We start from the raw sequence: 21,412 nt of genomic DNA, 5'->3' as shown, positions 1-21,412 counted from the left end.
TTCATATCCTGTGCTATTTTTAGTAATGTTGATTGTCCTTCCCCCCACTTCTTTTGCAAAACAGAATGATATGTCTTTTTATTGGTATGTGTTACTTTCACACGTGGGTTCAGTTTCACCAGTGATGAAAACCAGATGGATCAGTCATGTATGAAGAGTAGTTTAATCTGAGTGCTACTGGGCTAATTGGAGGGAGCTAGTAGATGTGTGCCTTTCTTTCATACATGCAAATGAAAGTGTAATTTTAAATTGGACCCTGTCTTCCTGTTTCCTTCCACTGAAAAAGGACAGAAAGGCAGAACATGTAGTTTTTTACAGGTCTTGAATTTGATGATTTTCTTTAGAGGAGCATTTTCTGTAAAATGCATTTCTGGGGCTGTGTTGAGTGGATTAGCTAAGGACCTGCCAGAAATGGGGTTAATTCCAGGACCATCAAAGGACAGTGGAAGTCTCTGTCAGAGCTTCCGGCAGTGGCAGGAGATCAGCCAGCTTCTGTGTTGACATAAGGTTTTTCCCTACCATTGTGCAGAGCGTGTCCCATATTAGCCAAGCTCCAAACACTATTAATAGATGCCAAACACATTTTCTGCAGCTCTGTGGGAAAGATGTCGAGTGGCAATTTATCACTTTCACTCACTCTGACCCAATCAGACCCACATTACCTGTACAGAAAATTGATTGGGAGGGTATAATTCTCTACAGCTTTCCATGAAAGAAACTGTTACTCATTTATCACCAGACTTAGTCTTTATGGCTGTTTATGATTCTTCTGCTCATGACAGTAGGAACATGTGGGGCCCCAGGAAGTACCAGGACTGAGAACACTTTGGGAGATGCTACTGTAGTGAGCATGAGAGCCTTAAATGCAGGGTAGCATGATTTATATCAAGTTTTGGCCATTAATAGTAATTATAATTTTCATAATTGAGTCCAGATTGGACTAGCAGTGACTGCAGATCCAAATTATTTTTCAGTGATGGGACAGATCCAGAGTAGGTTGTGAGAAAATTCACAAGAGCACATCACATGTAATTTTGATATAATTTTAAAAGCATGTGATGTGAGCTTCTTACTACTGCTGTCACTGAGGCAGTGGATGTTTGGGTGAAATTCCATCTGTGTGGATCACCTGGTTATTTTAATTCTGGTTAACAGTCAGGCTGTGTAAGCTCTAATGCTGAGCCCATCTCCTATGTGTAAAGATAATTTTAATCAATAAAATTGCCTTTACCTTAGGTTGATTAATCTTGTGCTCCTTCTTTTTCAACCCCCTGTGTCAGTTGCTGTAATAAAAATATTTTATTTATCTTGGATTTCTAAAATTTCTCTTGAAAAGCTTGTGGTTCTAGTGACCTGTGATGGACTAAGAATATGACTAAGAATATTAAGTACAGAGAAATAAAAATGTAATTTTTAGGTAAGAAAAAAAAAAGGAAGGCATTTTTGAATAAAGCTTAGTTTAATAGTTTTTAGAACTCCGTTCTAATACAGGTGCTCAAGGACATAGTTGGCAATATATTTAACAGCAAGTAAAGTCTCTTCACAGGTTGGCTTTATCTGAGATTCAGGGAGAAGGAAACCGTATCTCCCAGTGTCCCGGAGCTCGAAGGTGAAAGAGTACTTGATGCCTTGGTCATAAGCCCAGTCATCAGAGCCTCCTGCAGCAGGGTCTGTTGGGAAAGAAATTAAGGAAAGCTTAGCTGGGAAAGAGTGGCTACATATCAGTAGTCAAGTCACATAGTCAGGAATGCAGAAAGGACAGATAAAAAGAAATACTCAGTGAATTGATTGATTGATTTATCCTGCTCATGGGAAAGCTGCTGTGATTTTAGGCCATTTATGAGCTGATTTGTGCAAGCAAATGTAAACAAGCTAAACTACTCCCTCCTTGTCACTACTGTGGGGAAACCATGGGTGAAATGTCTAAGGAACTGCACAATGATGGGGTTGCATGAGGCTGTTTAGAAACACTTGGTATCAGAAGCAAATGCCCTCTCCCTGGGTGGCTTTTTGAGGTTCACAGAGATGGGAAAGAACTGCATATCTGGGATTTCAGCTTCACCTTTTTGTGCTGGGCAAATAGTACCTTCTCTTTTCAGTAGCTGGTACAAAAAATCAGTCTCTCTCACTAAGGAAGGAGCCTCCAGAATTGCCAAGTATCACCAGTACATTTCTAAAGGAAGAATCTCCAAACATATTGTAAAAATTGGAAGAAACTGTTTTTTAAAATGTTTGGGACGGGGTGGTTAACTATTTGAGGAAGGAGAAACAGGCAAGAGAAATAAGCTTCCATATTTACTTTAGGAGATCTTAAAATGGGAGATATTAAAGTTCTATAAATCTGGATTTGGCTATCTCAAACTTTGGCTTTTGGCACTGCAAGGCCATATCCACAGCTGAGTTCACAAGAAGGGTGGAATAATTAGTCATTGCAAATTACAAATAGGAATTAGTATGTAATTAGTATGTGCCTTAGAATGTAATGCAAAGTAAAGAAAATTGGAGTTGCCAGAGTGATTGAAGGATTCACATCACACAGTGGAATCAAAGGATTCACATCATCTTTGACTTGGAGATACTGCAAATGCAGAAAATCTCAGGTCAAGGTTTTTATGTTTAAATCTAAGCATGTATGATTTAGGAATTCATGCTATGCACATTAATTCATAGACTTGACTTTCCAGGGGCTCACACCTTTCCTGGGATCCCTAAGGGATTAATGATCCCATAATTTAGAAATGACAGGTGCCATATATACCTCTTAGTATATGCATGTGAAGAAAGAGGAATGAGAATCACTAGAAAACTGCATTTTATAGTCCTAGTAGCACTTAATACAGATTGTCAGTATATTTAGGTCAACACTTACAGATTGTTTCCGCTCCTGGACCGTATGTATATTTAGTGTTGTACAAACTGGCCAGCTGTGTGGAAGCAGCACTAGCTATGGAATTCTGTAAGAAAAGAAGAATGATAAATGCAGATTTTCAGAAGCTTTTTAAGTGAATCTAAGCAATTACACTGTTGTATAAACTGGAAAGCCATGCTGGAGAAGCTTTTATTTGAAAACTGTTTGACCTCTCAGTATGACTAAGTGTCAGTAGCTGACAAGGCCCAGCTTGTCCTGGTGTTGTGGAAAGAGTTTGTCAGTAAGGAACTTTTTCTCAGAGGTTTAATGGTGTGCTCTAGTCTCTGTATGGTCTGTTGCAGCCTGGTGTGCAGTCCAGGGGGGTTTGGACTGATAAGGGGACAAGAGGTAACAGCACTTTCTAGACTTAGAAGAAGCTTGTACAAGGTTAAAACTAAATAAAGAACCTTACTTTGAGATAAGAGAATCTTAGGGAATGGTAATAACATGGTACAGTAAATTGCAAACATACAATAACCTTTCTTTTCCTTCTGTTGATGCAGCTATAAATTCAGAGTAGAGTCAGCTCAGTCAGAGGAGCTGAACATTGTTACTAGTGGAAGCAGATTAAGGTCTTATAAGTATTAACAGCCAAAAAAAGGCATAAATTACCCTGAAACCATATGTAGTCTCATTAATTTAAATTCATTTCCTGTGCACAGAGGGACTCCTTCAACTCCCACTGATTCAGTGAGGGTTGGATCAGACCCATCAATAGTACTATGAAGCTTTGTATGTTTGCATTTAGGAAAATTAGACTTTTCTTTGGAACGTGTGGCTTTTCCAATTCTTCATTATACAACATGTTGGTAATAAAACATGAAAACTATTACTAACAGATGATAAATATGAATGATTTTTGAAAGCATATGTTCAATATAAGAATAAGCAATGGGTTGCCATATATTTCTTTATAGCATGCAGCTGAATGGCTTACTATTCCAGGAATTTCCTCAAGCCCTTTCTTTCTCTGTGGGTTACACTCTGGCTTAGTTCCCAATGGAAGATATTATTGTAAAATATTCTCTGCTCATCCTTATGCTTCAAGTGTTCTTCTGGATTACTCAAAAAGGCAAATTGGACAATGTATTTAGAAAATTTTAGTAAACTGAGAGAACTTTCTCAGCTTCTAGAAAACAACATCACAGCATGTGTGCATTACTGGCAGCCTACTCTCTAGCCTAATTGCAAGTGTTTCCCCATTCCCATCTATTGGGTTTTGAACAATTTAGAATTATGGGAGTTTCCTCTAGGAATTTATGGTCCTTTAGCATATGAAGGATATTTAAACAAGGCAGACCAAAGCATACTTGAAGCTTGTCTTTCCACATATATCATTCCCTGACTGTTGCCTCAATGTGGGGGTTTGGTTCCTGGCCTCTCTATCACACAAAGAGAAGCAATTGCAAAGAAAATGTTGTTGCTCGCATTTCACAACTTTGGATCCAGAGTAACTGGAGTAGTTCAGCTCTCTCCTGTGGTCTTTGGTTTGGTTTGGTTTTTTCCTTTCTTTTTTAATCCCTCAACAAATTGATTTTTCCAAAATTTCCAAAATTTTTAGCATGTGTTGAAAGAATTGTAGAGGTTGAAGTCTTCTATCTGTCAGTGTTTTCTTCAGCCATCTGTTGTATATAATATGCATGCTTAATTAGCAGCTGAAATTGAGTCAGATCTTCTCTCAATAGAAAATGAATTTTAAAATGTAAACTGATTCTTCCCCTCTTCAAATATACGCAAAGTGGAAATAGAATTTGGAAAGCTTGTCAGGTACAATATACAGACCTGTTGGTAACTGGTGTTTGCTCCCTTTAGTTAACTAAAGTAGGAACAATAGAACTGCAGAACTGCTCTGTGGGACTGTTTGACCCAGGATATTTGTTCCACCCAGTGGACAAATGGCAGCTTTAAATCATACCAGAACAGATACCGGAAAAAGTATGTCAGGAAATCTTTTTACCTGAGGGATCTTTTTATTGTTGGCCGGGAAGTTGTAAAAACAGAGATTTGTAGAAAGAACAATTGAGATTTCCAGCTGTTTAGAGCCTAGAATCCAAATAAACAACTTCCTCAAGCTCTCCAGGCTGGAGATAAAGTGGTGTTTCAAATGACCCTCTCTAAGTGAAAAACATGCCTAAGCATTTATGACTTCATCAGGAAATGAAGCTTTATCAGAAGTTTTGATATCTTTTTGTTTTTCTTGAAGTGATTCTCTGACATTTACTTGCCTAATAGATTTACAGTCCAAAACCTAAAGGTAGAAAAATAATTTTCAACTTTATAGTAACTAATGTTATTTCTTAATAATATAATATAAACCAGCAGGAATAATATGTAGTAAGTAAATACTTGTGAGTATAAATACAAAATATGAGGAAAGTTCATTTGAGTCTTTTTCAAAATAGCTCAGTTATTCAAAGCAATCCATAAGAAGGAAATAATAGGGAGGTCTATGCAGAGATATATAAATAATGCCCAAAGTTTTCCAAAAGGGAGAAAAGTAGTTTGGGTTTTCAAGCCTGTAAATTATTTAGAATACACCTGCAAGGAAAAACATTGTTTTCCTTTTGACCTTTGAGGATACTCTTTGTTGCTAGATGATTTTCTACATCTCTTGGCATAATAGGCTTAACTGAATTGTTGTGGTTTGTTTGGAGTTTGTTTCTTTGGGGTTTTATACTGTTAAGAATCCTTCTTTTGCAAGGAAAATTTTGCTGAGATTTATAGTAGCAGAGAAACAAGTGGCGCCCTGCAGTCGAAGAAATAACTCCAGAGAAATACCTTGTAACTGGGAGCAGAAGTGGCTTTTCAGCTTCTGACTCCCAGCTGAGCTCTCAGAGCTGGTCATTTCAGCAGAAGGCAGCATTTCCTGCGCTCATCACCCATCTGTGTTTACAGAGCAATTACCAATATTTCACTTGATCTTGTGTACAGAGTGTGTGAGTCAGGGACACGGCAGAGTTGTGTTCTCAGTTGTCATTATCTTACATAATTAACACCTTTCAAACCTAGGTTTTTTCAGTTATTAGCTTTTAATGAAAGATGTGGTACTTAATGAAAATGTCGTCTCTTGCTCACCATATTGGAAGTTTGAACGAACAAGGTAAATTATCAGGCTAAACATATTTTGTATATTAATAGGCCATTTTTATGGGAGCATCTCCCTCATTTTACCCTTGTATCATCAGGGTGGATTTGGCAGCAAACTGTGACCATTTAGAAACACTCCACAGATGTTGATATGCAGCTGCTGTTTGTGGACAACTCCCTTTCCCTCTCAATCTGAGAGCAGTCTGGAGAAGCCTTTTCAGTGCTTTACTGGACCCTTTGCTTTCTTCCCTCACTGGACTACAAACTGATTTGCCCAAGGCTGAAAACTGTATTTTCCCTTCACATCAGCCTTGCATGCTTTACTTGTTATGTAAAGGGACCCTCAACTTCCTTCGTAATGAAAGTCTGAAAATGTGGATTTCCTAAGTTAGCTTTAGCCAAGCAAATTGAAACTTTTGAGCCTTTTTGTTTTGCCAGTTAAAGAAGACTCCCCCCTCAAGGATCCATGATGATGTGTAATTTAGTTCACTGTTCTGTTGTTCATGTGCTCCAAGAGCCCAGAGAATCCAGCCAGTGAGGACTTCAGTGGAATGATTCTTTACAAGCCTGTTTTTCTCCCACAGTTTCTACAGGGCTTAAGAAATCAGTCCCTGGTGAGAGGGTTTCCACTGCAACTCAGTTGGGCCCTACACCTGTTGGAGACTCATATCTATCAGCCAGACTCACACATGAACTTCATCTGGAAGATGCTGCTACTGAACACATCCTTTACACAGTTTTAAGACTGCCACTACAGAACAGTTCTGTTGTGGTGAACTCAGTGGAGGGGCTGTGAAACCAATTTCAGATACTGCTTTGCTGCCCACTTTCCTGTTTGTTGTACTTCCCAGTTGACTTTAACAATATTTAATGTAACAAGTAGTACAATCACAGACATATAATCTGTGCAGTAGCATAGATACAAGAGCAGCAAATTGCAGCTCCTCATTGGCTTGTCTGAGTCTCTTAGATGTAGCATTTTTGCTATCCAACAGTTCTTACCCTCAGGTCTTCATATGTCTTAAGCATATTCAGGACTTCACAGCCAGGCACTAAGTTAAATAATCAGACTGATGCTCACAGTCATGCTATATAATTGAAATTCACTCTTGCAGGCTGTACAGACTCTGGGCTTGTCTCCACTTTCTAATATGTCCTATTTGAAGAACTCAAGAGGAAATGAAATGCTAGACAGATCCAATACAGAAGGTTAATTTTGGTGAGTTGAAACAACAGCCCATACAGCCAGTATGCATACAAGTAATAGAGACCAGAATTATCTTGGGTTGTAAATGAATGTAATATTCTGCAGCCTATGAAACTGTAATACACCTGAATTAATCTGATAAGTCAGTATGAGCTGGCTGCACACAAGTATTTGGTGCAGCCATTAATTGAGAGATGGAATTGAACTGGAAAGGAAGGAAGGACACACTGCACATGCCTCTGCTCTCTTAAGCTACAGTTCAGAGCCAATTCAAACACAAACAAGAACTGATAAAGCTAGATTTGTCTGTTGAAAATGAGGAAAGCACAGGGTGACCTAATGGGAAGCTAAGGCAAATATATGAAGTGATTGAAAAATATGAGCTGAACTGTTTATGAAAAGTCTGATTAAATACACAGTTCTTTATTACAAGAGGACAGAAATGTGAATAGTAAAATAAAGATAAAAACAAAAAAACCTCTTTTTGGGGTGTGGAGAGATATTGGTCTTGCCAAGCATATTTTGTTATTGTGAAAAGCTAATGCTTGTGCTCCCTGTAGGAGAGGGATTCAAGTGTGTATTCTGTGTTCAGGGCAATATGCCAGGATATAGTAAAGAATGAGCCAAGAGGATTGTGAAGCAGACCAAATGTGATTCTCCAAAAGGATGACATATTTCTGTAAGGATGTCATCACAAGAATATTGTGTAACTTCTGAGAAATTCCTGACCTAGATTTTCCTGTCTTGGGTGTTTTTATTTTTGTTGTTTGGATAACAGTGGAAGTTTTGTGCAACTTCTAGGCTGGGGGGACAAAACAACAACCCTGAATAAAGGGAGACAAATCTGGGGAAAATCCTTGTGAGCTGTGGGATTTATAACCTCCCAGCTCCTCTTGCATCTCTGGGGAAGAGGGGGAAGTTGTGGGAAGGAAGGAACATACGTGACTGGTTGAGGGATAGTTCTAATCCCTGGCTCTAAGTAAGTTACAAGAACTTTGAGTTGTTCTGATTTGCTGAGCAATGCGGTGGAACATAAAGGGGTTCTCAGAGTGCCCTGCTGTACCTGACAAACCAAAACAAGAAATCACCAGAAGTCCTAAAACTGAGGATGTAAACAGAAAGTCTGTCGAGTCCCAAGGACACACTGTTCACTACATGTTTAGGGAAGGAAGGAAGGTACAGGCATTCTCCAGACCTTTCTCTTCTGCAGACTTAGTGTCCCTGATTACTCAATTTTTGCACCCTTCTGTATCTTGGACACTGGAATGCAACATAAGGCCCATAGTATTATGTTACCTTTAATTAAATACAATGGAACAAAATGCTATCAATGAGAAGCAGACATGTGAGGTTTTGTTTAAACACATGTCCAGTTGCTCACTGAAAGAGATAAGAAATTGCAGCTATATTTCCTTTAATTTATTAGATCTGTCAGGATAAAAATAACATCTAAGATAAGATACTGGCACCATAAATTTTGCTTCTTCATTTAAAAAATGATTTGATTATTTTATTTGCCGACATAATATCTATTAAAAGTTAAGATTCTCATTCTTCAGCATTTCTCCAAATTCTAAATTTAGACAAAATTTTTAGACATTAAACACAGCAATTATAAAGTAATTCCTCTTTTTGTAGCTGTCTTGTCTTAAGCAAGTACAGTTGTTGATAAAAAATGTTAAATTTTCTTTAGTCACAGCTTAAATTAATGTATCTTAGTTATTTGAACTAGCCCAAAGACCTGACCCACAGGCTCAGTCTGGAAGTCAGTTTTTCTATTTAATTCACTGACATTGGAGTGCATAAGGTCCTTTCTGTTTAATTATTTCAATTACAGGTAACGTTGATGGGGTGATACTCTGGCCTCATTGTCCTAAAGAACTTTTGGCAACAAGTCTTCCCAAAATCAAACACTGCACAGGTTGAACACTTCTAGGATCCTGCTGTCTCTTTTGTCACCAACAGAGGAAATAATTTCCCTCAATTAGGATGTGAAAAGCACTCATAAGGTCACCTTGTCATGGTGGTGAGATTTGTGGTTGCTCTGTAGCAGAATATAATGGAACTCCGTCTGGTATCAGTGTAACTGATGTAAAATACAGGATAAAGTGATATTGGAAAGACTAATATACCAAGAGAAATCGAATGGGTGAAGAGGAATATGTGTCCTGTATTCCTGAGCAATTTGGTTTTTATGCTCTGTGGTAACAGCAGAATTGTCTTCTATGAAAGGAAAGGGGAGTTTAAATTTTACCGTGTATTGGAACAGTGACAATGTAAAATTTTAATTTAAGAATTTTAAAACCTCACAAATCACATAGCTTCTTTCTTACTGCTAAGGTTTGTTTTAATAATGAGTTGTCAATGTACTTTTTCCATTTAACTCTCTGAGAAACACACTGCACTTCTTGTTACATTTCATCACATTTGCTCTTCATTTAAAAGATGGGAGCAGAATTTAATGCAAATTTTTGTTAAATAAGAACTTTGTGATCTTGACAACATAGCAGCTTCAAGAGTTTAGTGCTGTTTATTACTTTAGACTGAATTGCAATTTGTGAATTATGGAGCTTTTGTGAAAAATGAAGGCAAGACATTACTACCACTCCCTGGAATAACTTCAAAATTCCTGGAATATAAATTAAGAAAACAAAATATCCATTTAAATTTAATCTTCTCTTTTAGGCTGTAAAATAATCTAACAAGAAACTTCACTCTTGGCCCCAGTTTGTATTTGTGTTCAGAACCAAGACATGTATTTGGGAGCACTCATAAATCTGTCAAACCTGCACAGCAGAGCAACACACATTGTTGTTGCCTTGGACTTTTGGCAGCATCGAGAAAAGAGAGGGGATCAAAATGTGTTTGTTTTGTCTTGCTGTGTTGTTTTCCCTGCCAACAGATTCTAATTGCTAATATGCCAGAGAACTGAAGTCATTTTATTATTCATGATTGTTGATTCTTGGCCTATGAAATGTTTACAGCTTTTATACACATTTTCTAGTTCTAAACTTTCTATCTGTTTTTAAGGATCAAAAAAGTCTTTCTTAAATGGTATTAGAGTGTGACTTTTCATTATAATTGATAAAAGAGGGATTGTCCTGTAAAATACCAGATTCACTCTCTCTTCTAAATAAAATGTTTGTGTTTAAATCCAGGCCTTTTGGAAAAGGCCTCAAAACTGAAACTTTTAATGTCTTCTGTATCTGTTTTCAATTATACATTCGTCAAGAACTGCCTCATTGTCTTGACCCAATAGGAGTTGCACCATTTTACTTCAGCAAGAACTAAGGTTCAGTAGAAAGTGATAGACAGAGATCCTTGCCTGCTGTTGTTACCAGTTGAATTATTTCATAGTTATCACAGTCTGTCAAGCTGCTAGCTTGGTTTACAGGCTGGAGTGTTTTTATGTAAAATATTAAAGGTACATATACAGCAGCTATGGAGTCAGCAAGAGGCAGTGCTGCACAGCAGAGTGGATTGCTGGATGGCATGACTGGGAGACAGAACTGACGTTGTGTCAAGTTCATTGTGCACGTGGAAATTAAATAAGGCTCTGAAATTCATCTCATGCTTGAGCTATCTTGAAACCTTCATGGTGTCCCTTGTTCTTGCTAAGAGTAAAATATTTTCCAAAACTGGCGATATGGATTCTTTCCAGATGTTAAAGAAACTACTTGAAGTTAAAGGGTCCAAATAGCAAGTGATGATTTTTGATTATCCTATTCATTAAGTCAAAATGACAGAGACTTACCAGTTCCTTGTAATTCGATGGCAAACTGTAAGTGTATGAATAAGGAAACAGCAGCAGCTGGGAATAGGAGTGAATTGTCAGGTAGGCCTTGATTGTAGAAAGATTTTCACGAATGAAATCAGCCAAAGCCTTGGTCTCCTTTTCAGACTCAGGTGCAGAGCCACAGTAAGTGGAAGCACAGGGGGATTTTGAGGCCCCAAGAGCTGAGGAAAAAGGTGAATTTAATGAGTACTTAATGAAGAAGTAGATTGTTAGGAGAGTCATGTACACCACTTTTGTGGGTAAGCCTTGGAATCCTGCTAACACACATGCCATATCAGAGGAGGGAATATTTTATGATGTGGTTAAGATGCTGGGAAACATCCCATAGCAATGAATAAATATGGCCTTTACAGTGTGCAGGGTTGGAAGAACATGAATGTGGATGTAAAGATCTGTATTATGGGAATGTTTTGGGATATTGATTTGCTTCAGTACTTAACAGTCCTCTCCTTGCATATCTTCTCAATTTCTAAGGCACAGAAAGAGAAGTGGAAACCACTCAAAAGAGACCTCTTTTAATGAAAGCAAGCTCCTTTGGTTTCTTTCTGGACTCATAGCTCTGTGTGTGTCTATATAAATATGTGTATACATGTGTGTTAGTATATATATATATATGTACATGTGCAGATGTGTTCATAGAAGTCGCCATACTGATGATACTAGTAGTCAAAACTGTTCTAAAAATTAAACACAAGCTACTGCATAAAGCTTCACTCAAGCTGAAGCTGGACCATCAGGTAGGGGAAATCCATAATTAGGTATATTGGCTATTGCACTTGTGTGTAATTACTTGCACCTCTTGTTAGGAGACACTTACTGCACCAGCCAGCATCAAAATTCCTGTTGGGATCTGTCCCATAGCAAATGCTCCCAGCATTTTTAGAGCGTGTCTTTCTCCACATGCGGTCCTGTGGAGGATCACAGATGAAAACTGAGACTATGTCCTGACAGTTGACTTTTCCAAAAATAAGAAAGAAGAATGTACTTACATTGGTCCAAGTGTAAACGTAACCATCAATGTTAACAACAGGCAGAACATAGAAGTCCAGCTTGTCGAGAAGTGTGGTGATGGTGGTATCTTTTCCATAGGTCTCCACAGCCTATTTGGAGAAAAGTCGAAAAAGCTAATGATGCCTTCCCAGATTTGTATCTCCTTTGTGTGTGTAAAGGCCTGGGTCTGGGACAGGAATTAATGAATGTGGTAGAAAAAGTCATCCAGGTCACTCCAGCACACGAGATGGCTGGAGTTATTACATGTGTTATTACATGTGCTTAGATTTGCACTGACTCAAACCATGCTGCTGTTAGAAAACCATCTTATACTGCTAAATAAATTCTAAGATGAAGGAATGTTGATTTTGAACAGGATAATAGATCACTGGAAAGAGATTTCCATCTACCAGCTTCTTGATTACAGGCAGAACAATATTGCTCTCCATATATATTCCTATATTCTAACACCTTAAAGATTTGAGTTTAATTTATGTGAGAATGAGAAGTCATTATTTCCATTTTTTGTATCTGTTGTGCAGAAATGTCATCAACAACCAGAATTATAGACAATATTTCTAAGTAGCATCCTAACATATTTCCAATCATGATTCTGTGGATGCATTTATTCATAGGGACACAGATTTTTCCCTGCACTTTTCTAGACACAGATATTGAATAACAAACAGGATCTCTTGCAATATCCTCTATATCTTGATTGTTCATGGTCTGCCACTTGCTATGCTTGTTCACAGATTCATATCAACGTTGAAAGACTGCACAATGATCATGGAAATTCGCCCTAAGTTTGCTGCACCCATGTTTTGTTTACACAGCCATAAAGGGCAACACGGGGCAACGCAATGCAAAAATGCATTTTTTATCCTTTAACTGACATATAGGATGGTGCAATATAAAAATCTAGAAAAGTAGTTTCAGATCACTTGAAATTATTTTTCCTGGGTTTTATTTTAGGCTTGTTTTGGTTTTTTGTTGTTATCTAGGTGGCATTTTTTTGGGGTTTTTTGGTTGGGTTTTTTGGGGTTTTTTTGAGAACAATCTAACAATTCACCTTGCTCATGTTTTTATCGATTTTTTTTTTACTTTTATGTCTAGAAGCAATTCCAAGTGAAATTCTGATGATACTCAGAGGTCTGCATTTTTAAAGCACTTCTGCACACACTGAGCAGAGGCACTGCTGGTGTCAGGTGCACCCATGAATTAAGTGACCAGACAGTGAAAATGACAGCTACAGTGACGTGAATTGCTGAGAGAAAAATGGTACCACATACTGTCTGCAGCCTTATTAGGCACTAATGAAATCATATTCCCATTGATTCCACCGAAATGTCACTTCCAATTTCCACTGCTCCCTACACAAAACCGCATGCCTGTCTGATAACACTGAGATTATACTTGCCACCAAGGCCTCTGCCAGCATGGCTGGCTCACGTAGATTGGCTCTCCTTTCCACGGGTTTGAAATTCCAGCTGCTGCTTCTGGTGTTGTTTTATTTGTTTATTTGGTTGGTTTTGTTGGTGTTTTTTTTAATCTTCCAACAGAAGTCATTACAAAATTTGAGATTCAGTCAGAAAGTTGCTCTGCTGAGTTGACTGATCTCCCCCGTCTGAGGGGTAATACACCTGTCTCTGTGAAGGTGGCTGTGCAGCATTTGATAACCCCCACCTTCTTTATAGTGGTGGTGAGAAAGAAAATATAAAGGACATAAAATTTAATTCAAGATCTAAAGTATCCCAGAATGAAGTGAAACTAATTTCACATATGTAGCTCTTCCTTGAATATGGTTTTTATTTTAGCACCTTTCTGTACAGCCTGAGGTGGCAGCTCAAAGGGATGTACATGCATTTCCCTCTTCCTGTGTGGAGCATAGGGGGCTTCATTTACAGTCTTTCTCCTTTCTTGGGTACATTTCCTCAGTGCTGAGCTGAGGGTAGGTTTCCATCCTCTCTGCTGCCTTACTGAATAAAGCTGGTTGCAAGGAATCCGCCACCTGGCACTGTAGCAAGTCAGCTCTTCTGGAATGCATTCAGGTGCCTCCTGATGTGCCCTTGAATTCTTATTCCTTATGTCTGTGTACAGAACATGGCTATGTTTATAGTGTTACTAGAGCTATTCCCTTTTCTCTCACCTTTCCCTGAATACAGGTGCAAAAAAGACTTTACAAACTGAGCGACCATTGCGGTTGTCAGTACCTCAGACGTGTTCCATGTTTAAGCTGCTGAATGATTACAGGTCCAAGCACAAAAGTTTGGTTAAAGTAGTTACACCTTAACCCTCTGAGTGGGAAGAAGGCATGAGCAGAATGTATTTAGAGGGAAAAAGGCAGTGGCCTGTGCCACAATTTAAGATTTTCTTAAACATAGTTACATTTTGTAGATTATTTTTTCATTGTTAAGCTTACTGACCTCTTTCACAAACCACTGGCAGAAAGCAGGGCTGATCCACTCTCTTGCATGGAAACCACAATCCATAAAGATGGCCTTCTTATTCTGACCACTTTTTCCCAGCTAGGAAAAAAAACCAAAACAACAAAACACCTCAGGGCTTGAACAAAATAAATTGTATGCAGAACAACTCAGTCAGCTTGCTGACCTAAAAAGTCAAACATTTTACAAATATAGCATTCCTTGTTTCAATGGAAATCTGTGGAGTGCTCCCAACTGTAGCTGACCATGGTATTCAAGCTTAAAAATACTCTTAATAATTTCATTTTTGTTAATGTAGATAAGCTTCCCCCAATTATTTGATTACTCTGCACTGTTAACTTATTTCTTGTAGTGTCTCTGAAAGTATGTTTAACTTGTATGTTTGAATGATATATTATTGTAAATACTTGTGCATTTTGGGGTAAGTACTCCTTATTCTTTCACCTTTATTTAGGTTATGTCTTATTAATTCATAAGAGTTATGAAAAAAAATATTTCTGTAGTTTAAACCCAGCTGACAACTAAACACAACACAGTAGCTCACTCAGAGCAAACTTGTGGGCCAACATAAGCATAATTTAATGAATAATAGTGATTATGATGGAAAGGAAAATAACAGAAAGAAATAAACCCCAAGAAAGACGAATGATGCAAATGAAAGCAATTGCCCAGCCAGGCCCTATGCAGTGTCCCTGACCCACCTTCCCCCTAGTTTAACACTAAACATGGGCAGTGTAGTTTGGGATATCCCCTGGGTCAGTGGGGGTCAGCTGTCCCGGCTGTGTCCCCTCCCAGGTCCATTGCTCTGGCTGGAGGTGTGAGAAGCAGAAAAGGTCTTGGCTCTGTGTAATCACTGCCCAGCAGTAACTAAAACACCCCTGAATTACCAACACTGTTTCTAAATCAGCATGAATCCAAAACAGCCCCATACAAGCTACAGAAAACAAAATTAACTCTACCCCAGTCATAACCAGCTCAAAATTGTATATGGTGAAGATAGAAATATATTTCCTGTTGGCAGAGAATGACGTTTATAGATGCTTTTAGAGCAAATGGGTTTACAAACAACAGACGGAGAGAGCACAAAGGTGTTCTATCAATTGAAATAGCTCTCAGTGGAGTGATTGAATTTATGTCTGAACTTCTAATAATTCATTATGCCCCTTTAAAAAAAATGTAACATTTAAAAAAAATCTTTCTAGTTGTAAACAAAATAGATTGAATTTTCTGCAAATTGTCTATTACTTTAGATATTTTGTTTGCATCACTGGTGTTTTACTAGACATCATAATCTTGCAGAGGTTAATAAGGGAAGGGTCTGGCATGAAGAAATCTGGGCACTTACTTTGAGAAGGTACATTGGCCGTCCTTCATATGTGTTCCCAATTACACTACGAGAGACGAGGTCTGGGTTCTGGGCAGCAATATCAGCAGTCCAAGCAGCAATCTGTTTAATAAAGAGGTTAAATCTATTGATGTCTCTGCTCCTCAGGTCCAGATGCTCAGTCTTTCTGAGCGTCTAATGTGGCCTAATATTTAATGCAATTTATAGATTTCCAAGGAGCCACTGCAAAGATGTGAAGAGTAACATGGCCATGATTACATGTCAGGAAAAATGAGCATGGCCATGAAAAAAGGATCTTAGGGTAGGTCATGAAGAGCTAGAACTCAGGCAGGGAATAGAATTGGGCTGTTTGGCAGAGGAGATGGGAGAAGTAGTGAAAAGGAAAGAGGAAATTAATAGTGAAGCATCTCAGGCTGTCACTGGATTTCTGCCAGATATTCTTTGCAGCATTGGGAGCAGAAGTAGAGGAAATAAGTGTAGGTTACACAAACTAGCTCAGTAACAAAGAGAAAGGAGTTTGGAGGCATTATCATATCAATGGATGGAGCAGAAAGGGAAGAGGGATGAAGGCTGGAAGCACTTTGACTACAGAGGAGAAGGTACCAAGCTGATAATGTGGTAAATTCCAAACTTTACCGTGTCCCAGTTGTTGTATTTCTCGTAGCTGTGGCTGGCAGTACGAACTTTGCTGTCAAACTGGGCATCCATTGCAGCCTGCAGGTTGTCAATCAGAACTCTGCAAGAAGGCACCATGAAAAGTGTGAAAAGAAACAGCAGCAACCCAGCAGGAAAGTAAGGCATTTCAAGGTCTGCCCAGCATTTGGGCTGCAGAGATTGTGAAAGGAAAGGTGGGCAGGTTGCTGCCAATTAGCACTTGCCTCACTCCCACACACTCCACCTCCACGGTGGCAACAGTTTGGTTTCAGAAAAATGGCACAATGTGCCTCAAAATGAGCTCCAGGCTGCTCTTGCCAGTTGCTTCTTGCCTCAATAGGAAAAGGACCTTCTTGAACTTTTGGCATTGGAGGAGAGTTAGACTGCAGCAATGTTTCAAAACCAGCAACCCAGAGATGTTTGCCTGATGAAATTCCCTGTCAAACCAAACTTCCAAAGGCTAGATGTGGTTTGACAGCTCCATTGCAGGTGGCATTATCCATCCTCCAAGCTACTTTATTGCATGTAAGGTGAGCTATTAAACAGAACACACAATTGCAAAAAAACCTCAATATCCTCTCTGGACTGGTTGGATCTCTCCTGTTCGTTTTTACCCGGGAGTGACACAAAGGCACCACTTATCACCAAGCGTGCTCTTGAGGACCTTTTGCTTATATTTCAACCTTGGCTATCAAAAAATGAAGTCCTCTTGTTTTTCCAGTGCCTGACTTAAAACTCCTGCAAATCTTATTAATCCAGGATATGTCCTTGATCATTTGTGATTTGGATAGAGGAGCAGGAGGCAAATTTGTGAGGCACCAGCAGCCTTCAGAACAAACTTTGCAAGTGACATGATGTCATGGCACTGCAGCTGCACTTCAAAAGAATTGTAACAGCTTGGGTTGTCACAAGGACAATCCACTCAAGTTTGTCAGGGACAGCTTCCAGACATTCTGGCCTTTTGTTGCAATCAAAAGATTTGTGCATGGACCTGAGGTAATTAATGAATATTATAGGAAAACTAACAAATGTAGAGTAACCCCTGTGCTAAAGAGGAAATTCCACTGAAATGGGATTCTGTGCTGTGGGATTATGGAAAACCATTTATTCTAGAGTTTTGAGATTCTGGTCCTGCAGAGGCATGCAAATCAGACACAATTGACATGAGGCCAATAAATTTAGAGATGGATTAACTTTGGATTTAGCTGATCATGAGACTTATCCTGAGAATTGTGTAATGTCCAATGAAGGAGTTTGGTCTAGTAGCAACAACAGTGGGGTAGAGAGACACAAACTTTACACTCAGCCAAATGAAATAATGAAAATTTGATCAAATACTACTGACTTTTAGTGTCTGATACATGATGTTAACAGACTATACACATCAAAGAAGTCTGATACTGAAGCTGGGCAGAGCCATTTTGCAATGCTTAAGTGGAGTGAAAGGAGAAATGAAGACAGACAACCCCACTTCACTCCAGCTCAAAGTTGATTTCTCATCCTCAGTTAATGCTTACACAGTGATTGGAAGATATGAAGTAAAGAACAGGATCATAATTTCCCACTATTTGTCCATTAGTGCTACTCACTGCAGTGCTTCTGTTCCCAGTGATATGTAATGTGGCAGTGTGCTCTGTTTGCTCCACTTGTGCTGCAGTCATATTTGGTCAACTCTCTCTTTGGAGACATCCTTGCCATGGATCTGCTATGTGATTTCAGTCAGCTCAAGGCTGTCCTGGGAATCTGTTTTTCACACTTCCTTGGCCCATCACCGGGCAGCTATCTTCTGTCTGTCACCTGCTGGGATTTTTTGGCCCTCTAGCTTTTATTCTGCAAATCAATGCTCATGGTAGTCCTTGAGGCTCACTGTTTTATTTTCTAGCTTCAGTTCCCTGTCCATTTCCCTCATCTGGTGTATTTTATGGCTCTTTCTAGACCTTTGCTGCATTTTGTCTGTAGTATGAAATAGTTCTATCCCCCTCTGTACTCCAGCCTTGAGTATTGCAGTGAGCTTTCACCTCAGGGAAAATTCTGGTACTGCATCTCTGCTTCCTGTCCCTTGCCTCTATCAACATTTCATCTCACCCCTTCAATGCAGAGTAGTTACAGTCCATTTGAACTGTCATAGGAAAGCTGAACCCAGTAGAGGCATCCGCAGGAGGGATGAAGTTTGTGACAGGAAAATCAGTTGACTAATATGAAAAGCTCAAACACATCCTCCATAGTATTTAGTCCTCTTCTGATCAAAGTGCAGTAGTGAGAAAAAACTTACTGGTACTCCATTCCACTTTCTTTCAAAAGATCTTCAACATCAAAAGACTTCTCAGCTTCAACTCGGAAATCAACTTGCATTTTTGGCTTTACCAGTGTGACAGAGTCTGGCTGCCAAAAGTCAACCTGAAAGAAAACCAAATGAATACATAAATAAATACATACATGTGGCTGCGATTTTTAGATTTAGATTTAGATTTTTAGATGTATGCTGGAGAGGTTGTGATTAATATACTGAATTTCATGCCTATCCTGTTCCACTGATTCAGCATTGCTTTCCACAAGTATCAGCCTAAATTTTAACTGGAAATTGATTTAGGTTTTCTTAGGCCCTGTATTTTATGTGGCAGATTTCTGGAGATGGCAGTTACAGTTTCACAAATGTCAAGAATTCTCCAGCAGCTGCATTCATACAGAACTGTGAATATTATAACTATTTTTGATCAATTTTTTCCTCCAAATATTGGAGAGAAATTAACTCAATATTAGGGGTAAACTGTATGAATATTTTACATAAATCAGCTGAAAAGGACTGTTGTCTGTATGAGTGCTTTAAAAAGAGATCTCTAAAGTTGATATGAGGAACCTGTGCCTTTGAAGATGCTTCATTCCAAGTGGACAAACAAGTGTTATTACTACTTCACTGATTTTTGCTGAAGTAAGCATCCAAGCCTCTGGATTTAGTGCCCTGTTGAAGGCCAATGGAAACAAAGTTGATTTGCCAGCCTGATGTCTTTTCACCCTTTCATCTCACGCAGGTAAAAGAAATTTGGGTTGGTTATTCATGAATTATGTGTCATCAAGTGAAGTGATTTTTCCAGAATATAAAATTACATCACTCCTGACTGACTGCTTTGTATGACAATGATATTTCAGGGATCTTTTCTTAAAAGAAAAAGAAAACAAACAATCCTTTGATACTTCACACTTAAAAGCAAGCATGGTATATATTAATTTCCTTAATATTGGCAGCACCATTCCAATAGTGTGCTCTTCTACAGAAAACTGTTCCAGCATGCTGTAGTAGCCTGTTGATGATAGGTCTCCACATCTGTACTTCATTAAAAATACCATTCTTTCATCCTACAGCTAATGGTGTCTTTTTCACCAACAGCTATGTTACAACATCAAAGCTGAACAGAAATATTGAAAACACATTTGCTGTCTTTATTGTTTTTCCTTGTGTCATTGTGTCATCATATATCTACATCAAGGTCAGTGAGAAACATGTTGCTTAGACAGAAAGGAAGCTTTAAAGGAAAGTCAGAGAAGAAAAGTTAACATGAGAGACTAGAGGCCAAAGGAAAATTCATTCTGCTGGGAGTATACATTTTTAGATTATTTACATGAGGAAAATGTTTTGCCTGTAATTGTAAAAGTTCTGATAGTTGGAATTTCCATTATTTATCTAATACATTCTTGAAAGCACCCCACACTGAATACAGCATTTAAGATTTATTTATTGTATTAATAAATTCTGATGGGCACTTTGACATCCAGACTGGGTAAAACAGACTTTCTTGGAAGGTATTTGAATGATTTGTATAACTCTACTTTTATCAACTCCTCGTATTCCTTCTGAAGAAACAATACAGCTGACTTGAATGAAATAATGATTAGGTCTTTAATTCAGCAGCACAATTAAGAAAAATCTGTTATTTGAGCAAAAGGAGAAATATTTCTTTCAAATATAATATCACCACTTTCCCAGTTCCTTTACCTCCATGATGTTGGCAAGGAAGTTGAGGATTTCCACCTGCTCATCATTCTGTGGAATCACACGAAACACCTTCTGTCTGTATGGGGAGAAAAAGATTTTATTTGAAACAGTTGAAAACCTTTGATCATACAGAAGAAACCACAAATACAAAAGTTGATGTCTATTCTTACCTATCAAAGGAAAGATCCTGCAGGTGAGCAGAAACAGATGCAGCACCTATGAGAACCAAGAGTGCCCACATTTTTTTAAACATCTTTTCTGTTCTTTTTGTGCTTCTTTTTTGGGCTGCTTTTATAACTTGTTTAGTCCTGCTTTTTATCAATCATACGTCAGAACAACTCACTGATCAACTGATAATTTATTCCTTCGGCCTTGTTTTTATTTGCATGCTATTTATAGTGTGTGTTTTCTTCTACACCTGTGAAAACAGCTGAAAGTCTCACAGGGGCCTGGCTAAAGAGTCTTTCTATTTGAGCTGGATAAACTCTTGATATGAGAAAGTGAATTCAATTTACTTTGTTATTTTCTGTTTTATATTAATTTAGATTTTTTTTAATAAGCTGGTTGCTGAATTACAAACTTTGTAATATTTTATTGTTACTTTGTGTAGTGGTAGATGTCCATCAGATGTTGCCTGGTTTTAATCACAACATTCATCTTCCTGCATAATATAGGTTTGACTTCACATGTTATTGTCAAAGAGGAATCTATCATTGGAATATATACCAATTAGCTTTTTTTTTCTTTTCCAACAGAGAAGGAAAGTACTGAGTTGGTTCTTTGCTCACTTCACTGAAATGTAAGCCAGGAGTCTGCAGAGCTGAAAGTGCAGAAATTTCCAGTAGCAGTAGGGTTGTACATAGACACCATGTAATACAGCTGCTGATTCTTGTACGTTCCCTAATTTCATCAGGTGTGGATTGGATGTAAATATCTTACAGGTTAAGCAATACTGTGGAATTTGCTAAAAAGATCAAATGAAGTGTA

The 21,412-nt window shown here is 38.3% G+C and overlaps 1 protein-coding gene across 1 annotated transcript; it reads right to left on the bottom strand.

Annotated features, from left to right (window-relative positions):
* Positions 1-1,482: 1,482 nt before the first annotated feature.
* Positions 1,483-20,903, bottom strand: CPB1 (carboxypeptidase B1). The gene is made up of 11 exons (XM_033068803.1): positions 20,596-20,903; positions 20,426-20,501; positions 18,707-18,831; positions 16,417-16,516; positions 15,781-15,882; positions 14,415-14,516; positions 11,988-12,098; positions 11,816-11,906; positions 10,957-11,159; positions 2,870-2,954; positions 1,483-1,670 (listed from the first exon to the last, which is right to left on the bottom strand). Exons 1-11 carry the CDS (start codon positions 20,676-20,678, stop codon positions 1,483-1,485), a joined length of 1,266 nt encoding a protein of 421 aa, XP_032924694.1. The 5' UTR covers positions 20,679-20,903.
* Between the last annotated feature and the right edge of the window lie 509 nt (positions 20,904-21,412).

Source organism: Catharus ustulatus, chromosome 10 (assembly GCF_009819885.2).
Source record: "Catharus ustulatus isolate bCatUst1 chromosome 10, bCatUst1.pri.v2, whole genome shotgun sequence".
Lineage (NCBI taxonomy): Eukaryota > Metazoa > Chordata > Aves > Passeriformes > Turdidae > Catharus > Catharus ustulatus.
This window is presented reverse-complemented; position numbering and strand designations above follow the sequence as displayed.

Coding starts and splice junctions, on each gene's coding strand:
- CPB1 (XM_033068803.1), bottom strand. CDS start 20,678: ATGTTTAAAAAAATGTGGGCACTCTTGGTTCTCATAGGTGCTGCATCT. Junction 16,517..18,706: donor GAAAGTGGAATGGAGTACCA/GTAAGTTTTTTC, acceptor GCCTTCTTGCAG/AGTTCTGATTGACAACCTGC. Junction 1,671..2,869: donor TCCAGGAGCGGAAACAATCT/GTAAGTGTTGAC, acceptor CTTTCCCAACAG/ACCCTGCTGCAGGAGGCTCT.